At 42.7% G+C, this 24411-nt stretch overlaps 1 protein-coding gene across 1 annotated transcript in view; it reads left to right on the top strand.

The window, feature by feature from the left end:
- The first annotated feature begins 7645 nt into the window (after positions 1–7645).
- grin2ba (glutamate receptor, ionotropic, N-methyl D-aspartate 2B, genome duplicate a) overlaps positions 7646–24411 on the top strand; it is a 98212-nt gene continuing 81446 nt past the window's right edge. Inside the window, exon 1 of the mRNA XM_073494669.1 lies at positions 7646–7840. Within this exon, the coding sequence (XP_073350770.1) occupies positions 7646–7840 (195 nt within the window). The remainder of the gene's footprint in view (positions 7841–24411) is intronic.

Raw genomic sequence — 24411 nt, 5'->3', positions numbered from 1 at the left:
AAATATGGCGGGTAATGTGTGCAGAGGCGTAATCATAGACTTCATGCTCAGGGTGTGACGGTGCCCCCCTGCTGCTTTCCTCCCGCCATAATTATTCCATATATAACAAATACCTGTATGTCTAATTATCCATAGCTTTTTTGATCAACCAGAATTACCCTAAATGTCTTCTCCTCTTTTTTCAAAATCTACATCTACAAATGATATCTCTGCTTCACTCTGCTTTTGCTGCTTATAGCTGTTTTCATTTCGACAACAGCCAATTTAAAAACAATAAAAAGAGAAATAAACCTTCAAACAATCTTTAAATAGAGACTTGAAGGCAACAACAAGTGTTTCATTTTGAGCCCTGGGTAGTCTGTTCCCTTTCCTTACCACCCTCTACAGTGCCACCGGTTGTGTGTGTGTGATCAGCCGCCCCCGTGTTGCGCTGCTGTGTGGTCAAAGAGGTTGTCCAGGTAACGTTTTCTTTCATCACCTGTCAGCACTTGTTCTGGGTCAAGGCAAGGTGCCACACAAAAGACACGCACAATGTGGTGCCAAACAACTCAACCGCATTAGATCTATTACTCTCAAAAAATAGTCAAGTCTTTCGAGTCCTTCGCGAAGTAATGAAATCACAAGCGAGCACCGACAAAAGAATCGGTAAGTAGCCTCAAGTTTGCGCGGGTCTTGACGTGGGGCAATTTTTCAGACTCCTGTTACTTATTCTGCCGCTGCTCCTTCTTCTGAACCTCCCATCATGACATTCTCATTTCAATTAAAAGGAGAAATGAAGCCACTACAGCACGCCTGACTAAGCGGTTAAGATAATGTACTTGCACCATGGACTTTTCGAAGTCATCCGGAGAGATATAGAGAGATTGTCTTTCTGTGCCGTCTTGTGCTGTCCTCCTAAATATCAAACCAGGCAATAAATGTGAAAAATTGCCCGTCGCCTTTGTCCTCCAGTTTTCATGCAAATAACACCATCGACAAACCTGACACTTACCACATAATGAGAAGAGGGCGATGAGGGAGTGTGAGCGCGCGAGAGAGATAAGTGGGAGAATTGAGAGGAAGCATTGTTCGAAGAGACAAAATGATAAAACAGACGGAGAGAAAGAGATAAATAGAGTTAAAATGAAAGAAAGAGAAAGAGTGAATCGGGGAGGAAGAGAGCGATGGGCGCTTCATCGTCCCCTCTTTCTGGAAATAGACACCATTATGCCAGTGGATTGGTCCTGGAGCCTCAGTGAACATGTGATTGTAAAGCCTGGCTGGTCTGCTTCAGTCAGGGGGCTGGTGAGTGGCTGCTTCAGAACATCATGTACAGACTCAGGTCCAAACACATCATCGCACACACACTCGCACACATCACCTTCCACCTCCACAGCAGGCTGCACAGACAGGCTGCATGAATATTTATCAGAGCGGTTTATAATGAGTTCACGCATTAGACCAGCGTTTCCTTCATATTCTCACGTATCGCAGGTTGGGCAGCGATTCCAGTATCCAGCTGATTTCGCCGCTCATCGGTATGCAGCACAGTGACCCGCTCTGTGGCCCTGGTCACATCCCCGGGGCAGCATGGGCCTCGTCTTCTCGAAATGCTACCACGACCTGAGAAATGATTTTAATATTGTCATGTGCTGTTCGCCGTTGAATCAATTTCAAATCAAAGACTTCTCATCGCTAAAGATTAGCACTCAGGTTACATTTTTCTGCCGGCTTTCATTTGGACACAAAACGTAAATGTCAGTTCTAAAAATGCATTAGGGAGAGCAAGGCACTGCTAGCACTGTTCACAACCTTTCAAACCGAATTCATCAACTATACACATGCACATTTCCACTGGCGCACACACCATTCTTGGCTGTAATGCTTCCTGTCCTGTGTGGATTTATTACTCTCAGAGCAGAATATGTTGTGATTGGAACAGAGTGCTGCTCAGTCACATATATTAAATACAAAACTTGAACAATATGGTGCCTGTTTGCTCACCTGTAATGCCAGGCGAGGTATTTTGATAGACTGCAAAGCCAATTTTCCTGATTGTGTGTGTGCGTGTTGCAGCTAGTGTCTGACCCGTCTAATAGTTGGTCTGCATTTGATACATGCAGAGATCCGCTGTGGACTCCTGCTCGTTATAATTGTGTGATTTATAGCTGACAAAAAGAATAAAAAACAAAAGAGAAGCCAATTACAGAGCTGTAATATCTGCGTCATGCCTTATATCCCCTGCTCCGTCAACTTTCCACATCAGCAATATGAGCCATGTTAGCCTTGGCGTTCATTAATGACCATTAACCCGTTTATTGTCCATTTGGGCCCATTTAGTACCTGATTTTGTTTGGTTGGGGTGGGTAACTACCTGAAACACCGTGCTCTCACCTAATTGGTGGATGCTTTGTTGCACCTGTACAGTAACAGAGGCTGAAGTAGTCATAACCAGGCAATAGGGACCGGAGTCTTGCTGTATCAGTAAAAATGTTTTCTGTATTTGAAAAAAAAAACATGTCTTCATATCCTTTAAGAGTATGTTTCACTGGGTTCGTCCTCACAGATTGCTGTATACAGCATGCAAATTAGCTATTCATCAAAATCTTTTGCGATGTGTTATTAGTAGGAATGCACAATATTGTTTTTTTCCAAAAAGCTGATAAATTTTGCCCATTTACCTGACGCTCCAGATGGTTTGTTTCACAAAATAGTTTGTTTTGTAACTGGAAAGTTGCCCTTAGGAACTGTTCATCTGTTCCATTCATCAGAGGCTAAAGTCAACCAATGAGATCAACAGCAGAAGAGCACCTTCACCAGCAGAGCCAGTTGGTAAATCAAACTTTGTTGACTTTAAGAGCAAAAACATCTTTTCCACGAAAAAAAAGCCTTCAGTGTCGTTCCTTTCTCTTCTTTCATGGAAATAAACTCTCCAGTTCTGATATGACCAATGTTATAGCAGCTGCTATGATAACCTCTTGAGGAGCCACCGTTTTTCTTTTCAATTGAACAGTCGCTTCTCTTGCTGGTCGTCTCACCTAAACCACATCTGTAGCTGCCAGTAGTTCCTCAAAGGACGCTGATTGGTTTAATGCCTGTCTTCAGTCACAAGTGCATTTTACTCTTTGGCATACAATGACTTTTTCTTGCATAGTGGAACTTCTTACAAGCTGTCAGTACCCTTTCATATCTAGGACATATCACGCCTGGGACAGAGAGAAGGCTAAGGTGCCACGGAGCACTGCCCGCTTCCTTTTGGGGCTCATGTCAACCAATTGGACTGTTCAGAGAGTGAATCTGGCAAGAAAACACACTAATAATCTATTAGAAAGATTGCATTCGCTGTTTGTGATTGTGTTTTCAGCCACCTTTTTCCAAAAATGTACAAACGTCTAATAAAGGTTCAAGATTGGGAAAAACATTTAGCTGTTGACATGAACTCCTGGATAAACACCTGTAACAACATCTTTCCGGTGTCTTTTAACTCCAAACTTCACCTCACCCATATAGAACTACTCAAAATGGGACTCACAGATGACGACACCTGTACTCACTGCATATTAGACTCTACAGATGGTTCATGCCACCTGGCTCTTCCCACCCATTCAAATGTTCTGGACAAACATGACACGTACACTCTTCAACCCCCACTGAAAAACTCAAACAGGTTGCCTTAACAATCGCGGAAAAGACAATTCTAGAAAGATAGAAATAACCGTTCAACATGCCAGCGGCCCCTTCTACTATCTGGATACATGGCTACAAAAAGACAAATAGCATTAAAAAACAATCAAATAGACTCATTTCACACATGATGGACCCCATTTATCAATATCACCTCTTTACCAATGGAACATAAACCAGTATATACACATGGACACATGACCAACCAACAGCCAGATAACAACCTCCCCCTACGGCCAGTCAAACCAGTGCCCTCCCCTCACCCACCTCATGCTTCATACAGCCCTCAAGCCCTGCCATGACCTCCCATACTACAAGAGCTGACAAAATAACAATAACAAGCCATTTATTTATTATTTTTTATATTTACATATTTATTATTCCTTCATCAATGCATACATTATTTTTTTCTTCTCCCCCATGCACACACAATCATACACACGTAAACTCAACATACTAAAACAGATCTTTTTTTCAAAAACACTAATTTAATAAGAAGTAAATACATGATGTCTATCTATCATTTTTTAAGATTATTTTGACTATTTCATAGTTGTTATACGATATCAAGTTCTGAACATCATCTTGTTTGTTTTTATCTGTTTTTGTCCAGGTATATTTTGGTAATACGTTTTGTATGTTGTAAAATCAGAATCAGAATTACAGGAGATTGTGAGGCTGAGGATCAATGAGAAGTGCCCATAAACTCTTTTAAATACTTTGAGGAAATTAAACTTGTCTACAATATTTTTTCTCCCACTATTTAATTAAACGTATGCACACATTTTTAAATAAATGCCATCACACACTTTCCCAGTGTAACATATGTTTGTGCATGTGCATTCCATAAACGTTCCCCATGTAAAAAAGATTTAAGGAAAAGCAGAAAAGTGTGTGGGGGTTGGGAGTTCAGGAGTCTCGGGCTGGTAGAGGCTATCTGCGCTCCAACCGTGTGTAACTGATACGGACGCTGTGTGCGCTGGTGTGGCTAATAGAGCAAATGGTGGGTGAGACGCTGAGGGCTGGCTGACGGGGAAATGGGGTCATTTAGTGTCACAACCTTGCTCGTGTAATCTACAGTTTAATACACGCCTTTTGTGTTTCTTTATGAGACATGCTTTGACTCTCTGTGGGACTTTTTAATGGCCTCATCTTTCTGAATGATCACTGGAGTTACACAGTGCGTTGGCTAATATAATCTGTACCCTGGGGGGAGCGTGTGTGTGTGTGTGTTGAGTGCCTGTGTGTGTGTGTGTGTGTGTGTGTGTGTGTGTGTGTGAGATATGGAGGGAGAGGGTGAGTTCGGTGTGTGTATGCATGAAAAAGAGTGTGTTTTTTCTGTGTGTGTGTGTGTGTGTGTTCGTGTGTAAAATGTGTCAGAGGTCTCAATGCTAATCTGCGAGTGAGAGGAATTGGTGTGTAAAATGAAGCCATTTTAAGGATGCACAGCAGAGTGAGTGACACGCCAGACCACATCACTGCCTTTGCATGATCAATGGTTATTGCAAAATGTGTGTGTGTGTGCTGCAGTGTGTGTGTGTGTGTGTGTGTGTGTGTGTGTGTGTGTATCTCTATGTCCATCAACTGTGTCTGTATGTGCGCACATGTAGGCCTATTTTAATTGTTGCCATGGAAACAGAGTGCTGCCAGAGAAGTCCAGATTCAAAGAGGGCATATCTCTCTCTCTCTCTCTCTCTCTCTCTCTCTCTCTCTCTCTCTCTCTCTCTCTCTCTCTCACTTTCTCACCTCCTCTCTGACTCCCTTCCTGTTCCTCTACTTCTCTTCCATCCTTCTTTCTTTCCTTTCTCTGTCTCCCGTCGCTCCTTTCTTCCTCTCCTCTCTGCCGTCTTTCATCTTTCTTGTGTCTCACCAAGGTTTTACACTCTCCGTCTCTCTCTCTCATTTCCTCCCACTCCTCTCTTCTCTGTCTCCTCGTGCCTCTTATCATCCCTCCCTCATTCCTTCCCTCCCACCTCTCCATCCTTCCTGGAGAGTGCTGTGCAATTGACTATTAACACAGGGACCTGTAATTAGAGCTGACGAACCTCCAGCAATTAGTTTTCCCTAAAGAAGTTGTTCTGTCATCTCCACATTACGTCCCTTTATCCTTCTCTCAATCTCCTTCGTGCTTTTTCTTCCTCTCTGTCATTTCCTGTCTTATTAGCTGTCAGCCTCACACGGTGGTTATTGTTTTAGTGTTTTTGTTTTTCTTTTGTACCGGCAGTCATGTATGAGATATACACACAATACACCAGTCAGAACAAGTTTATGAGCGACTACACCCCCACTGTCCTGGGTATCTCTGCCCACAAAAACAAAGTGAACATCTATTCCCACCGACTGTACACCCACGCCGACTATAGGGTGAGAAACTCAAGAGGACACATGCCCTCCCACATACTTTGATGTAAACATACAGAGAACACACACATCTTTCTCAGAAAGCTTCTTTTTTATGTCTCCAGCTGTGTTGCTGCTGCTGTCCCACCTTGCTGCCGTCATCTCCTTTCTCCCCTTGTCATCTCTGGATCGTGCTCATTTCCCCTCTCACTCTTTCTTTTTTCGCTTTCTTCACCGGCCCTTCCTCCCCTCTGCATCCCCATTAATGAAAGGCTCTATAAATAAGCACAGAGAAGAGGGAGTCGCAGAGAGAGATACGGTCAAGTAGAACGTGGGAGGGAGGTAGAAGGATGGAGGGACGGACAGCAAGCGGCTGCGAGTGCTAAACTAGGCCAGTAGGGGTTGAGGGAGGAGGGTGGGTATCATATCAAAGTGTTGCGAGTTGCTCCGAGCGCCTCCGCCGTCAATCACTTAATCAATTTCGGCGTCAGTCAGTTTGTCTGCGTCTCGGGTCGGCGTGTCACTCATCTTGCTCCAGACAGTTTGTCAGTCAATCGGAGTTTGGCATGGAGCCGTCTTTTCCTCCATCTGCCCTTTCTCTCGTTTGCATTCCCTGTTACCACTTCTTCTATCCAGCCTTCCTTCCTTCGTTTCTCTCTCACCCTCCTCCCCTGTCAAAAAGCCAGTGTCTCATCTGGAGGGACAGTTTATATCCTCCATAATATATACCATAATGCTGCTTGAGAACATTCCACATGAATTATTGATCCGTGTGAGATTATACGTAAACTATATGCCATCGTACCGTATGTTTGTGTGTGTGTTTATGCACTATTTATGTGTGTCAAGTGTGACCTCTCCTATCATCCCTCTTTGAGTCTTTAGAGCCTCGTTTTTCACAAGGTTTACCTCCTCCCCCTTTATTCTCCCCCTCAATGCCCCATTTCTGTGTACTGACATTGATATGCACTGATTCATATGATGCATGTAGCCTCTCGGCAATTCACTTTATTTAATCAATGTTGCATGGTGCTATGTTAACCTCTGTCTTCTTCTCTCTATCTCCCACCTCTCTTTTTTCCTTTATTTCCACTCTTGTCATCTTGCTTTATCAAATCTCTGCCTCCCCCTTTCTTTTTCTTTTCTCTCTATCTTCATCTCCTTCTGTTCCTCTTCTCTTCTTCCTCCATCTCTCCAGGTATTACTCTCCCACTCCTCCACCATGCCTGTCTGTGGCTGCCGCAGCCCCTCCCCGCCTCACGGCCAAGCCGGGGCCTCCTCCTCCGCCCCCTCGGTCACCCAGGAGCAAGAGAGGCGAGTCCGACCCCTGCATCCGCCCCCGCCTCCATCGCTCCACCGCCGCACCAGCGCCTCGCTCTGCCTCTCCCTCCTTCTCCTGCTGCTCTGCCTTCTCCACCTGCCCCCGGCCTGCCACTCACGGAGAGAGAAGGGCGGGGGAGGCGGTGGCGGCCACTACGTCCCTATCCCTCAGCCGCCTCCCCACCACATGGTCCTACCCAACATCCTGCGTGGCCTCAGCATCGCTGTTCTCCTGGTGGGCAACTCCAGCGAAATGGCGCTGGCCGGGGGTCGGGAGAAGGAGGACTTCCTTCACATGGCACCCAATGTGGAGGTGCTGACAATGAATGAGACGGACCCTAAAAGCATCATCAAGAGCATCTGCGACCTAATGACGGAGCACTGGCTGCAGGGCGTGGTGTTTGGGGACGACACCGACCAGGAGGCCATCGCCCAAATCCTCGACTTCATTTCAGCCCAGACCCATATCCCCATCCTCGGAGTCCGCGGGGGCTCCTCCATGATCATGGCTGCCAAGGTAGGACACTCAGTCTTTCTTCACTAAAAAAAATTTCAAACAGCACAGGTTATGTAAGAACAAAAAGTTTCCCATTTACAGTAATTGTACGAGGAAGTATGTGTGGGTGGTTTGAGTGTTAAAATAAAAAGAGCGGCTCACCTTGGAAACAGTGAATGGATGTGTTGGTCAGCACTAAATGTAGTGTCCTGAATTTACCTGCACTGAATGCTGAATGCTGTTTTTCAAACAAAAAACATCTTTCAAAATTCTGCTAAACCAACTCCATTGCTGATATAACATACAGTGTTTTTTGTTTCTTCAAAGGCCAGTCTATGAACTTCATCTTGCTCCATTTTATTTCGATTGGCTTCACTTTGCTGTCAATCATGACTTTATTTTACTGGAGTCACTCCTGTGAAACCTTGTTATGGGTAGAATACATAACCGTATAGAGTCTTTTTTCCATCAACAAAGATAGATGTAAAGACTCTTGCCCAACATACACAGCTGAAACTACTGTAGAGGTTTTGCTGTATATTTTTCTAAATTGTAACACTGTTTTGGCATTTTCACCATAAAGGTCTACATGTGCTACACACCCTGGTGAACTCAGCAGTATTAACCCAGCGTAATGTCGTTAATGCCCGTTGGATACATTTCATAGACCTGATGACGCCTATTGGTCACAAACCAATTGGTATGTTGACTACCGTTTTGAAGCCTCAAGTTTGGCATGACTGCCGTCGTCATCTTGGTTTTTTGGATTCATAAGTGACCATATTTGGACAAGAGGTCGGAGCTGGGGAGGATATCCTGATTGGATCTAACTGAGAACCTAACCTAGCAACCTGTCATTATTATCATTAGCCATGCCAAAAGCATAGCCTGCTCCATCATCTTATTTACTTGAAATGGGATCATTATTTACAAAATGAAAATCATGCTGTATTGAAGAGAAATTGAAATTAATGATTGAGACAATGATCTCATTAGGAAACTGTTTACTGAGTTCATAAATCAAGTGATATTTAGGATAATTATCTCATAACCTTAGATGCTTCTTTTTGAAATCAGTGGAGTTTCTTTCTGCTGGCCTTCAGAAACAATGCAGTTTTAAGGCACTTTCGTGTTGGTAGTGCAGTACAGTCAATGCAGCCAATGGTGTAGGCCTGGTGAACCTATTGCTACTTTATGGTCCTCCAAATATCAACATTTGCCCAAAGCAGTGATGCCATTTCGACTCATTTGGATTTCTCATCTCATCCCCTTCTGCCATACTACATCAGTATTATTAACTCTAGGCGCAGACAGAGACACAGATAGACAGGCAGACAGACAGACAGGGTAAGCTCGGGTGTTTGACTAGAAAGACACACTGCCAGCAGTTCTGATGCCAGTGACAGGATCAGCTGGAGATTGCACCAGAACAGAGAGCTAGATCTCTGCCTATTTACTAGGCCTTGCCTAATGGGATAAAGCAATCTGCTGCTGCTTTATCTGTGTCCGCCTGGAATCTGGGTTTGGACCCCATTCCACAAATATCAGTTAATTCATTTTTCTACTTTGTGCATAAATCCAGTTGTATTAAATAAGGAATAATGAAACTTAATGGGTCTTTTGTGCAGGGAAAGTGAGACCTTTGATACAACGCAGACGACATTTGCTTGATGCTGTTTGAGCCTTCCTTGTCTCCATGCTGTTGTCCTCCTGTTTGTCTGCTGACCCTCTGGTGTCAACAGGTCTTTGTACCAGCCGAGACATGAGCCGCGGTGACGTGGCCAGGCCAGCGGCCACCACTGAAACTCTTCTCACTGTTCCATCTTATTAGAGCACTAAGCAGAGAAATGGCAGGCAACCGTCCACTCCCATTTAAAACTGCGCTCTTCCAAGCGCACATGCAAAAACACACATTTTCTCACAGCCCAATGCTCATACATCCATATATGTTCTCCACTTTTTTAAATATCTAAATAACCCTAACCCTTCTGAACTGTGGCCTGTCTGTAACCCCCTAACCCCTTCTTTGAGAGCACTCCAACTGTCCTCCTGGCGCATGGGTGGCATGGAAAGATGCAGGGTTTTGGGGGCAGAAGGGAAACGGGAAGCAGTGGGGGGATAGTGAAGAAATGCACGAGCCTGTGTGTGTGTGTGTGTGTGTGTGTGTGTGTGTGTGTGTTTGTGTGTGTGTGTGCAGGGACAGTATCATTCATTAAACACACGCGCCCTAAGTGCACCAGGCAGCCGGAAAGAGCAGCGTTTTGTGGCAGAGGTTTAAATGGATTTCCCCCGGCCACAAGCCAGAGTGTGCCTCTCCTGAGAGCTTCCTCCTGGCTGCACCAGGGCCCAGGAGAGTGAGGACGGGGCTGCGCTAAGGCTCAGTCTCCAAACGGATTTGTGTCTGCCTAATGGGCTGAGACAATGGAGTGGCGAAAATACGATAGAGAGGGATCAGAGGGAGGGAGAGAGGGAGAGACATGGGGAAAAGTGGAGAAATTGAGATAGTAAGGATGAGATTGGGTAGAAGAAATTCTGCTTTGAGTGAAAGCTGGTAGGGGAGGAGAGGCGGGATTTGTTTGAGGGGTTTTGGGCCCGATCAAGTAGAGGTGATGGACAGATGAGAGGTGAGGACAAGGGCTGAGTCAACAACAGAAGATGGGACAGAGTTTGACACCTAGGGGAAAGGGGGGAGGGAGAGGGCAGGAAAAATGTCTCTGAAAGTGAGCAGGAGAGATAAAGAGAGATGAGGAGGGGAAAGAAGAAGTAAGTAGAGGAAACTTTTCTTCCTTATGGGCAGCAGAGATGGAGAAAATGCGATAGAGAGTAATTGTGGAAGGAAGAGTGAGAGGCCGAGTTTATGGAGCTAAAGAAAAATTGGGCTGCGGATGTGTATTTTTTTTATTGTGAGCGAGTGTCTCAAGGAAATGGACTGACAAAGATTGGGAAATAGGGATTGCAATATGAGGTGTTTATCTTACGGCCTCGCTCCATCACACACACACACAAAATACACACACAGATATGTGCACCGTCAAAACTGAAGGCCAAATGCTGCTATTACAGTTGGCAAGACAACCCCTCCTTTTTCATTACACATCCAAGGAAGGATGATAACAGGGAGCGACACTGAAGGCGGAGAATACAGCATTTAGATTTTTAGTGCGGGCAGAATAGGAAAAGAATTTGGAGGAACGGTACAAGATAATTCCATAAAAAATATCCTCTTGGAGCGGACTACTGTAGTGCCGCGTGAAGAGTCAGGTCGAATCAGAATCAGGAGAACAGTTTTCTCTTCACATATGCGTCTACAAGGAGTGTTACTTGGTATTTGTGGTGATGAAACACAAAGCTAGGCGTAGCATGATGTGCCAACGGGAGATACAGTCCCTCATCTAGGCCTGCACCATTGCATCACAACTGCCTCTCAATTGGCCTAATGTGAGACTTCTGACGTCTGTAACTAGAAAACATTTTTATTTTTTGGAACAGTTCCTCTTGGGGTTGAAACAAACAGCAGCAGGAGCCCAGCTATAAAAAGTGGGACTACAGCTACCAAAGTGGCATCTGTACATATAGCTTGCCAGTGGGAAGTGGCTATGTACTGTTAGTCATACAGGTGGGCGATCGGATGATTTTAGATGGTGGTTGACCTTGAAAGTGAATCGCAGAGATCAGGGTATTAAATGTCTTCTTACGTCTGTTTCCAACACTATTAGTTTGTGCCTATGTGAAAACTAAAAATTCTTCTTGTGGCTCTTCCTTGGGTAGCAACATAGAGATGGAGGAGCTTGTGTCAATAAACAACTATCTTTTATTGGGCTGTAATGATTTTTTTTTTACTGTTGATTAATCTGTGTATTATTTTGGAGATTAATCTTTTAATTGTAAAAACTTGATGATGTGACCAGGAAATGTGACCATGAAATGATGTGAAAAATGCTCATCACTAATTCCCAGAGCCCAAAGTGATGTCTTCAAACTGCTTCTTTTGTCCAACCAACGATCCCAAAGACTCTTCATTTACTATCATAAATGACAACAAAGCAACAAATTCTTACATTTAAGAGGGTGGAACCAGCAAACGGTTGTCTTTTTTTACTTAAAAAATGACTAAAACAATTATTTAATTTGTTATTGAAATAGTTGGCATGGTTAGTAGTTTTTTTTTTGATTGACTAATTGTTTATTGGTTAATCATTGAAGCTCTAATCTTTAAAGGTTTCAAGTCTGGCTGTAGTCATGATTTGGATTAAATAGAACGTGATACAACTTTTTAGCCTTATCGTCCTCCCCTCGTCTGCAGTCACTGTTAGTGCAGAGAAAGAGTCAACTTGTGTATAAGCTTGAAAGTAAGAGAGTTACATAGATGAAGGGATGGAGAGAGGAAGCCAGGCAGCCAGTATTAACAAGGAATGAGGAAGAAGGCGGAGGAGGAGGGGAATGGAGAGAGACGGATGGAGGCAAAGGGCACTCACATCTATATCAATGAGTAAGATCAGTGAGGGAGGGTTGGGCAGTAAGTAAGAGGATGAGTGCACTGAGTGCACGGCCACACGGCTGAGAAAAAGAGAGATGGAGAGAGGGAAAGGCAGAGTGACATAGAGCGTGTGTTTGCAGGGAGTGCAGCAGCAGGTGTATCAGCATCTATCCAATGTAGCCAATGTTACAAGAAAAAGAGAAGCATCCTTTTTCCTCAGGAAATCACAGCCTAAATAGAGGAGGACTGAAGGAGGAGAGAAAGATGGATAGAGCACAGCTGTACCCACATCTGTGAAAGACAGGACAAGATAAAGGAGGAGGAGGAGAAGAGAGAGGGAAGGCGTCCAAGAGTTTAAGGGTGTGTGTGTCCTTGTACATCTGTGTGTGTGTGTGTGTGTATGTGTGTTGTTACCTTGCCAACATGGTTGTATCTTCCAGTCTTTTGTCTGGAGCAGTTTCCAACACCACAACCATGCTTGTTGTCCCCTTACATTGTCTGTTAGACTGCAGCAATCAGCACAATCTAAAGCTTTGGCTAATACTCATATTATCAAGACATGGCGAGCCATTTTTCTCAGCTTGTCTAGAAGGTATGGCTTTGTAGTGGTACAAATAGCTGTAGTTGTCGCTGATCACCCCAGGGCCGCCACATAATATGAACAGTGAGCTAATCTGTGAGTGGAGGCTGCTGGTGCTGTAGATTAGGAGAGAGATAGCATCCACTTGTGCACAGGATTTAAATGTAAGATCGTCAGCAATTAATGAAAAAAGGAACAGCAGCCAACTCTGATGACCCGAGGGAAACTATAGTAATATATGAATAACATTTGCACACATGCAGGCAGACACATGGGCACGCCCACACACATGTGTTTTCATAAATATATTGTAAGATGTGTGTTACAAGGGCAATTAATGTATGAATATTAAATAGATAATGGCAGAAATGCTAAGCTGGATCCACGATGAGCTGCAACGTTCTCATCGCATACACACATGACATCAATTCAACGCAAACACACACATTCGCTGCCACACACCCACAAATCTGTTCCCGGCCATCTTTTGTGCAACTGGCAGCCTTCTTCAGGAACAAAACAGCAGGATGTGATCAATTACCTTTTGCCCAAATAATTCAGGCTTTTCAACGTTTCCAGTGTGGTGGTTTGACTGTGGGTGTCCAAGCCTTTTTGTAAAGAGAGAGACAGCGTGTCCCTGTATGTGTGTGTGTGTGTGTGTGTGTGTGTGTGTGTGTGTGCGCTAATTCTTCAGAGGAAACTGGCTTGATGATAGCGTAGAATTGGTGTTGAATTGTGTCCAGAGATAATTGTTATTGAGGATGTATATGTGTGTGTGTTTGTGTGGAGCGAGCCAGTTGAGCCATTTAATGACAGTGCAAGGAGCAATTAAATGTCCACACCTGATTTTCCAAAGAAACATGTTCCCCTTGTCCTAATATTTACCCTATGTTTAGGGGAATAATCCTATTTAATTTTTAGTCACAAAGTAATCAACTTACTCAGGTGTCATTTCCTGTTCGATGTACAGTCCATGTCCTTTTTAGTCCAGTGGGTTGAACATAAATGTGCCTGCATTTATATTCCCAATTAATGTCCTACAATAGCACCTATTGTTGTAGTAATCACTGAGGTCCTGTACTCTATTAATGTAATGTGCTGTTCAGCTTGGCAGCACTGCGTCCTTGCTAAAACATAGACGCAATTAGGAGCATTTGTAAACGATAAGAGAATTAAAAAGCGAGTGTTCCTGTGCCTGATGTCTCTCTCAGTGTTTCTCTTTGTCTGTTTTTATTTCTCTTCCCTTCTTCCTGTCTCTGTTCTTGTCTCTTTCACATCTCTCTCCCCTAATTGTTTAGTTCATTCATGGATTTTGTTGTGTTTAGTAAAGCATAGTAACCCCCCTGTAAGAGCTTTCTGATCTGGTCTTTTGTCCTGGATATGTTCTCTCCCTTTTTTTTGCTGCTCCCGTTGTCCAGTTTTTCTTTGTTAGTTGTTTTTCTGTCGGTTGTTTTTCTGTTTTCATTGGCAAAAACTTCACATTGTTTTTTTTCTTTTCTGGAAATGTTCAGAACCTGCATTTATCCTGAGTTTAGATCTTGTTTATTTTGCCAATACATCGCTATCATATCAAATATTAACTTGGTGCTTGTCATTATTTTTGTGGACATCTGGATTGGCAACACTCCATTCAACCTTGTAATCGTTAAGATTTCAGTCCTGGTTGATTTGCTGACACCTGTGGTCACTGGTGGTATCAGTAAGTGTGGTTAAGGCCAAATTCATACTTAACGCTCCTTGTCCATGCTTCTGATCTGTTGCACCAATGTGCGGTAATCTTGTCCTTGGTCCTGTTCTCGTTAAGCCATTGCTTCTTCTTGATTTTTATGGCAGTTAGTAACAGCCATATAGTGCATTACCACCACCAACTGGAATAGGGTAATGGGAAATACATCTGTGTAGAACGCCAGACCGATGTCAAGTTCATTGCTTTTCTAGGACGTGGAATACAGAAAGTAGTTGAGCCTTAAAAGTCTATAAACTCTGGGGGACCAAGCACTCCGCAGCTAGACACTACTAAAAATACAACAATGATGCAGCTGCTGTAACTTATTATAGTTCCCTAATCGTGCCACGAGCAACATCAGTCTGATTTCATGGTGTCCACAGTGCTGTAGTTTGTTCACACAACACTATGACACACCCAGTGTTGTAAAAAGTACACAAAAAGTATTTGAATAAAAGTCTTAAAGTATCTGACATTGAATGTACTTAAGTATCAAAAGTACAAGTAAAAGTAAATTATATATATTCACATGTATGTTTATACTAGAGGCTGTGGGTTGAACATTTATTGGCTATTGGAATCAGTGTTGTTTTTTTGTTTTTTTAAATCTGATTGCTGTTAATAAAATAAAGTAAGTACTTCTTTCATTGGCTACTCCCTCATCTTCCATCACACCTTGCAATATTTAAAACTGACAGAAATTGACCATGGTCTTTTTTCGTAGATATGTTTTGATAAATGGTTTTAGCCAAATGCTAACCTCAATGAAAAACACATTGTGTGTCTTGAGGTTTCTTTCACAATAAATTCCTCCCCTTGTTTTGCCATTTGAAAGCTTTGAATGTGGCGCAGCAGGAGGAGGAAATGTTCATTTTAAATCAGCAGTAACTTGACACAGATCTGATATGTTGTAAAGACAGTAAACAGAAGATAGTGAGTCTGCTAAAAATAAGATACAATTTTGCTGGAGTGCATGCATATCTAGGAGGACTCATAGACAGTCCTTTGAATAAATGAGAAAAATAAAAAACACTAAAAACGTGATTCAGAGAGACATATCATCTATAGAAAGATATTCAGAACCTGTGAACTGGGTTTCCTGGTCCAGCATGGCAAATGTCCCACTGCTAGTCTCTTCTTACCTCCTCATTGTCCTGGTTTAGAAAATGTGACAACCCACTGTGTGTGTTCCCCTTTTCTGGAGAGAGAAAGATAGAAAGAGAGGGAGAGGGAGAGGGAGGCAGAGAACGAGTAGGATAGGAAGAGGTAGTGAAAAATATCGAGAGTCCTAAATTTATGTGTCCTATTTTCCAACCCCGCTGGTCTCAATTTACTCCGGCCATTTAGAATGTGGCCATTTTTAAACTCACCCCATAACTTTTTTCTATACCTCGCCCTCCCCAGACTGCCTCACACTCACTCTCTCCATCTCACATTCTGTTTCTCTCATCTGCTCTATTGCTTTACATTGCAGACAGATTGCTCCCATACACTAGATTAACGCTGCCACTTACAATGGTTATGTGTACTTAGAGAGAGCAAGTGGAAGAATTAGAAATAAGACAAAATAGCTGACGTTTAAAGACAACTTTTTCAATGCTCTGTTCTATTTGCCCTGTTGTTCCTTACCCTGCTTCATCCTGTGGCAGCTAACAGGAGGCAGACAGACAGATTGATACCAGATGTCCAGGTGTGAATCCACCGTGCTCCCCCACCCACTCACTGCCATTCCTCTATGTGGTTCTCCTCATGCCCAGATGCCAGTAGAAGCCAGTAGAATAGAACAGGATTCGTCGGACCCATGCATCCTCACCTCCTTTTGTTTTTTTGTCTTTTTTACCTCCTCTCTCTTTCAGGCGCTGTCTCACTCCCTCCCCTCCCTCTCTTTTTCAAGCATGCCCTCTTTTCCTTCATTCTCACTCTCTGTCCCCCTGGTACAGGGCCAGCTACACCTTCCCCCCCATCCCAGCCCCTCCACTCACATCTCCTGACTCCCTCTGGACATGCCCTTACACCCCTAAAATCTCCTTCTCCATCCCTCCCTCCCTCCCTCCCTCTCTCCTCCTCTTCTTACTACATTGCAACCAGCACCAGCCTCATCTTTCGTTCCCACTCCTCTCCTAAGTCCCAATCCTTCCTCTTTACCTCTCTTCCCTGTAGACACAAATAGTCTAGCCCTCCCTTTTCCCACTTCTCCGTACATCACCACCACCACCAAGATCTACAAGCAACTCCTCCCCCTTTTCCTCCCCTTCTCTGACATCCACTCTCCCCTCTTATCCCCCCGTGGACCTTCCATCGGCCCTTTGCTGGGACCCTTATTAGCCTTATCTCCGCCTGCCCCCGCCCTCATTCAGAGGTGGAAAGGGAATGGACCTCTATCTATTCATAGGCTCAGATGAGTCAGTGCTTTCCAATAAAGCATACCATATATACAGAGAGGAGAGGAGGGGAGATACGGATGGGAAAAGTAAAAATTTTGGACTGGTTAATTATTGCCCCAGAGGCCTGACCATGAAAGGATCAAAGGGACCCTGTCCCACCCTGCATAACCCAGACAACCACCGCTTTAACCTTTAACACAACCATATCCCTCCAACTGTTGATACGTCCGCCTAGTTATAGACCTCCATCTTTCATGTTACTGGTGACAGTTGGTGAGTTAGGCCTGTAAACAAACAGTCTCAGATTCAGCCATTTTGACACCGAGAGTGAGAATATAATTGAGTGAGAGTTCATTGTAAAATACTCAAGATCAGAGTGTCATTGAAAGGTGATACAAGTTGTATTTTAACAGGCATAAATCAGTACTGAATTCATTTTGTGTCATTAGTATAATCGCTGTAAACAAATGAGACCATAGCTGACGAGCTTGGCAGCCTCTGTGGTGGATTTTATAGTCTGTGCTGTTTGGGTCAGATTTGGCTGAAACAAACCTAAAGGAGGCTGCTTCTCTTCCAATGCAAATAGAGATTTTTGTTTTAAATTAAAGGCCAATAAAACAACATGTTTCTCTGTCATGGCTGAGTGGCTTGTGTACAGGACTCCTACTGAGACGGCTGGTGTTTGTCTGTCATTTTGAACACATTATTATACTGTGCGCTCATTATTTTCACACTAAGTTAACTTAATATTTTCCGTTTCTGTTCGATGTTTGGTTAGGTTTAGGCAACAAAATAATTGGTTAGGTTTAGGAAAAGGGTTATACCCTTTTTCCTTGAGTCGCTAAGCTATGACATTACAAAAACAGAATTGGTCAGTTTCAGTGAGGGCCCTGGAGCAACATTAATTATGATTTTTCCAATGACAGCGCAACACAGCGATATCAGTTTGTGTGTGCACGTGTACATATATATATTTTTTAAACGGGTATGTTTCCCCTCTGTTAAAAAAAGAAAAGTCTCCACTTAGACAAGCCTGTAATTTGCGTGTGAACAAGATGCCAAAACACAGAGGAAATGTTAGTTTTGTTGAATATCCATATACCTGTGGAAAAGGCAAGAGGTTGTGTGTCTCGATCATGCCTTTTATTTGTTCAAAATAATACTAGTTTATTACAATTATTCAGTCATGATGTATTGATTTTAAAATGCTGTTTCACATTACATGAGTACCAACAAAATAGATATCTGATTAGAAGACTCCACTCTTTTCATATAAGTGCATTGTAACATGAGAGTTATCATTTTATTTTCAACCATGTATCACGAAAGTGTAGAATTATTAGTACTTTAACTTCATACTGTAAGCATAGTCATGAGACTTCACTACTTATAATCTACGCATCAGTTTCTGACTTCTGCTGTATGACTATGTGACAGTATACTAGATCAAAATCAATCTGTCTTTGAATATGGCACTGAGGGGAGATACCTGTATACTCACTGAGACTTGAGGTCTGTTTGTTCAGTGTCACTTGGCCCAGAGCTCATGAAATAGAGAAGCAGAGTTTGACAAAGGAAGATCACTCCGTGTGAGTCACTCGCATGCCCGGTCGTATCAGCAAGTCTGTCCTCACAGTGGGAACACAGTGCAATGTAAATAAAGGAAATAACGTGCAAGAAAACCGGCCAAATGCACATATAGAAAATCCCCGTCAACAATTTCCTAACCAGTAGCAAGTGTGAATAAAGCTGTGCAAAACTTAAAGCTAGTCGAAAGCATGATTTTGGTTATAAACCACTGCTACTGGGTGACAAATATCAATAGCTATATCACATAAAAGCCAATAAATATTCACATATAAAATAATCAAATTTATCATTAATAATAATAAAAAAACTCTTCACACACATCTATCCAAAATATCAATAACTCATGTCTGTTTTTAATTACCTTTAGTTTGGATACATTAATTTGTACAACAACACTTTGTAAAACAATAACCAAATATGATTATATTATTAAAATCTGATCCCGCTGAAAATGAATACATTGATATTGAACTATGGCTCATTTACCTGCTCAAACACATATTTGAATTTCATTTCAAGGCTATTTCCCTCTTCACTCTCCTCTAATACTTTATTTAGTTCACATTTTCCTTTTCCTTCCTTTTTTGTACTCAAGTTCCGTCAGTTTATCTCTCCTTCAGACCTCTTTTCTAATTTCATCCTTTTCTTCTCAGCGCCGTCTCCCTGTTTGCCCTTGCTTTGTCCATGCTCCGCCTCGCCCGTGGCCTCCTGTGTCGAGCAACTGTTACAAGCCCTGTATCAATGGAAGAAAGAGAGTGAAGGAAGGGAAGACGGAGAGCAAGAAAGACATTTGAATAATAGAAAGAAGGGAGGGAGGGAGGGAGGGAGGGAGGGAGAGTGGGAAAGAAAGACAGAGAGAGACAGAAGGAGAGGAAGTAAAGGAGAGAGTGAGAGAGAGAAGGAGGCAGGGATGTGGAAGAAGAAAGGCGTTAGTGAAGACTACAATGTGCTCGCTCAATTACTCACCAGTGCTGTGCCAAGCTGGCCCTCGTCAGAGCCACATGCTGTGATTCACACACACACACACACACACACACACACACACACACACACACACACACACACAGAGCAGTCTATACATCAGACCAATATGTTCAGATGTGTTCCTGCTGACCTACAGAATAAGAATTATTCAACCTAGACACTCTCTGTACTGAGCAGGGACACACACACACACACACACACACACACACACACACATATTTGCAGACACTTACATAAACTCCGCTGCCCCTTCGTGTGTGTTCATAGCCATCCAAACACATGTGTAGAAAATTATATCTTAAGCATGAGAGCATTGACAAACATACACAATCCTGCAATTTTCAGGTGACAAACCGAACTGTTTAGGTGTCAGAGGCTGTTTCCATCTGAGCCGACCCTTGTTAGCGCACATTGTTTTCACCCTGAGATGGATGTCAGGTGGGAAAACAGTCCAGCGGTCCACTATCATCAACACTCCTGACACCCTGTATGGGTGCGGTCACACACAGCTGGATTCTGATATAAAGCAGACACAGCAGCTTTCCCTGTAGATTTATTTTCTGTTACATTTGTTTTAGAATTTCCCTGAGTGCATTATTTTGAAATACCAACATTTGTCTGTACTTTTTAGTTAGAAATAAAAGTGCTCTTTTTCTCTCAAGCATTTTCATTTTTCATTTTCGTTTTTATCTCATTGCAGTTCATAGATTAGATCATTTCAAACAGATCCCAGAAATATTATATTTGCCTTCTTTTTGAAAAACTAAGAGCCGTGTTTATGGATTCATTGCCACAAAAGCGTTCCTGGGGTTGAATGAAAAAAAAAAAACAAGAAACACAGAAAAGATCTTTTTGCTCAACCCCATTCTGTCTCGTTGCATCTCTCCCTCTCTATTTTTTATCTCAACCGCTCTGGCGCTCTCCTTTTCTCCTCTCCCTCTCTTTCTCACGTCATGTGAGTTGAGGCGAGGCGAGGCGAGGCGAGCTCCTGTGATGAATGTAAATGTTGCCCCTCCCTCCACTTGTTCTCCTAAATTACAGCAAACACCACCTCCTCTTTAGTCTTCACTCCCTCTGTCTGTCTGCATTTACCCACAGCCCTGCAGTTCGTCCTCGCACGTCGACCGGCGGGCACTCTGCCCAGCCTTCAGCATCCATGCAAACACAGTTAGAGATACAGTACACACACATATGAGTCAGACGTGACAAATAGACAATGCTGCGAGACGAAAAATACACCTCCAGCATGTATGATGCTGCTCACTCTGTGTGGATACTTTCAGTACCGTTTGAAGGCCTAGACTGCCAACACAGCCTGAATACACTTGGCTCATTATCCTCATCCTTGCATTAATCCACGTCAGGAACGGGGAGGATTTTATATTTATTTATTTTAATATTTACTGTACATCAGTAGTTCTTTTTTGTGGAGTTCACATTTTGGCAGGGGAGATATTGCAAATGTGATTTAATGCAGTACAGCACTCATGGGGACAGGATATTTCTGAAATGTTGTGATCTCTTGGCACCGATCAGACTTGTAGATGCAGCAGTAAAAAGTCATTTACTGAAAAATATTTCCACTTATAAAACTATGCGGACAGTTCACTGAAGTCATACTGAGGATGCCAGTTAAACAAGACAAACTATGGATTAGTTATTTTTTTAATATAGAAGTAAAGCTGCCACCAATCTCGTCTCCACTAACATAAACCTATTGTGCTAGCAAGTGCTGTATTCTTTGTCACATTAAATTATTTCAACTGTAGCGTGCAGAGAGAGTATAGAGCTTCACACACATTGACATGCAAGAGTTGACAACATCCAGCAGTCTTTTCAGTGTTGTAAAGCCACCTAAGAAAAATGAAGCACATGATGTTTTCTCCAGTGGGCAGCACACAGCTTTTAGGAGTTCCACAACAGGCACTACTGTGTTTGTCTGGTTATCTTATGCTTTTAGCTACTGAATGAACCTTGAGTCCCACACACTGAATATACTAGGCCCAGCATCCCCATGTTTATGACTAAAGAGTCACATAATAAAACAGCTTAGAGGAGATTGCAAAGGATGTTCTTTTTAAGGAATTTATGTATAAAACCGTGGCCAATTCTTTGACTTCATCATTTGGTCAAATTATGTAAATCCCACTGTGAAAATTTGTGAAATAAGGTTTAAACCAGGAACTCATTAGGCACCAATACAGATCTGAATGATACATTACAAAACAAGAGAAAGTCTACAGCCATGCTAGCAGCTCTGTGAGGCTCTAGCCACACTGGTACTATGAGCTAGATGCTAAAATAGGCATTCCAGCCGGCAATGCTAACATGCTGATGTTAAGCAGGTGTAATGCATAGATGTAAAACAGTACTAGATAGTTCAAGGTTCATTAATTTATCATTTTACAACACCAGGGTTGCAAAATGAAACTGAGTTTAAGCCCCTTTATGCTGCATCACAGACAAACAAAAACAAGACAAGTATTTTATAGAGTGGAGTGTGGAGGAGGAATTGAGGAGTCTCACAGCCTCACAATAGAAGGTGCTCTGTAGTCTTATGATACGGCAGCAGATACTTCTGTATTTTTTACCCGATGGCAGCAGGGTGAACAGACTGGCTGGGGTGGGTGTTGTTTGGATAGTGAATCCAAAGATGGTGCCTATTCAGTCCAATGAGAATTGTTCACCAGGTGCATATGCCAAAAAAGATTCCCACTTCCAGGCTTACTTCCAGGTTATTTGGCCCACTGAGTTTGTGCAGTAGAGTTTCTGCCGCTGGCCCTGCCCTTGAGTTCCCACTCAGCCCATAGACTTTACATTGTGATGACGTCATAGATTTTTAAAATCGTTTTCCTTGGCTTATGGAAAGTTTTACAAATATAAACACCCCATGGATCAAAAATTCATAATAGAAAGAGTCAGAATTGACCATCTCTGTGGGTTGAGGTGTCCTGCCAACCTTTTTACGAATCGCTTTTATAATGGCGGTCTATGGGGAAAAACCTTTTTGGCAGCAGGGACTTTTGCTGCAATACAGCGAGTGGCCATTGGGCAAAATTGGAAGGATGAGCAGCTCCACCGCGTGGAGTTCTAAATAATACATTCATGGTATAATTTTTACCATGTATACCCGTAACTAATTTTCTATGTAATTTCATTAGTTTAACAGGTATTTGGTTAGAGGTCAAATTTAAATTTTGACCTGACGACGGCCCTTGATGAAAAGTTGCAATTCATTCTGAGGGGAACATGAATGTGTGTTCCAGATTTCATGGTAATCCATCCACTAAATGATGACACAGTTAACCCAAAACCAAAGTAGGGAGGGGGAGGGAAGTCCCAATGTCCAAAGTTATTTGTATTCATTGTCTTGGAACTACAAATGTTTGAGCAAAACTCTTTTTCCAATCTATCTTATAATTAAGTATAAACTTGATGCTAAATGAAAAGTCAGGGGTTCACCAAAGTTCTAGGATCTATCGTCTGGACATCAGGAGTGCCTGTACCCAATTTTAATGAATTTGTTGCCATATTTCAGTCTGGACCAAAGTGGTGGACTGACTGACCTTGCTGCCCCTTTAGTCACCCCTTAAGCATAGATCAGAAGATGTTCATGGAAGTTCAATCAATATCACTTTTACACAGTATGACTGTGGTCATTAAAGTTCATCCTCATCATTATGATCTTGCCACTGGACATTTTATTATTTGTCATCCCATTATCTTTATCACCATTACCATGTTGAGAAACATCATTCATCACCATCATCATCATTATTATCATTAATAAAACCACCCCCACTGGGCATTTAGTTATTGGCATTAGTTTGTTTATTTGTTCTCTGTCACATCAGTCCTCTGTCAGGCACTTGTTTAGTAGACTGGAGCTTTGGCTGGCCTGTTCTCCGCCAAAGACTGATTTGCATTAGCAAAGTCAAACAGGCTTAATAGACTTTTATTGGCATGAGGCGGCTGGGCGCTGAGGGGGGCTTTTAAACAATGCAATATGCTAATAAACAGAACGCTGTGTGCTAGGACAACAGCTAACGCAACAACAACAACAACAAAAACAACCAGTGCCATACACATGCAAGCAGTCAATCCATACGCCTGCTTAAATGAATCATTTGACTTTTTAAAGTATTTGTTTGACACATTCTGCTGAAACGACTACAGGAAAGATGGCATGTAAGTCAGGCCATTGACTGTGGGAAAAATTGATGACGCTGTAATAGTTTTTTGTGCGTCCTAGCATAGTTTCAACTTTGCCAAAGAGACACAGCTGATACTGGCTCAGCAGTCTTTATATCGCTCCTCCAACTTATGCCAAGGTTATTTTGTTAGATAAGAAGGTGGAAATAATAGACCAGACCCGTGCTGTATTCTCATCTTGTTCTGGATAAGGGCCAGTTGATAGTAGCACCTACCTACAGCATGCTGTGCATCACATCCGATCAAGAACTTCTGCATCACACTGTAGCTGAACTTTTATCTTTGTTAAGTGATGCCAGCAACAAAGATAAGGGAGTCCAAAAAAGAAGAACCAAATTTGTATCCCCCCCTTGTACGATTAGATCTTACGCTGTGTTCAGCATGATTTATGTGACCACACAAAACAAAATACATTTATCCTCTTGAAATTTGGCAATGTCATGAAAGAACACGTGTTTTCATCTTGGGGCTCTGCGCAACAGCCATATAGCTATATACTTTGGCTGTTATGTGCCCTTGCAGAACAATCATTGGACCAAATTATTCCCTCAAGATGGCTGCCTGTACATAATAGATCCACCATCTAGTTCCACAGCTGGCAGTTTATGCAGCCTTGCTTTCAGAAATCAAGTACAAATC

Source organism: Pagrus major, chromosome 23 (genome assembly GCF_040436345.1).
Source record: "Pagrus major chromosome 23, Pma_NU_1.0".
Taxonomy (NCBI): Eukaryota; Metazoa; Chordata; class Actinopteri; order Spariformes; family Sparidae; genus Pagrus; species Pagrus major.
The sequence above is the reverse complement of the archived record's forward strand: the minus strand, read 5'-3'. Positions and strand labels throughout refer to the sequence as shown.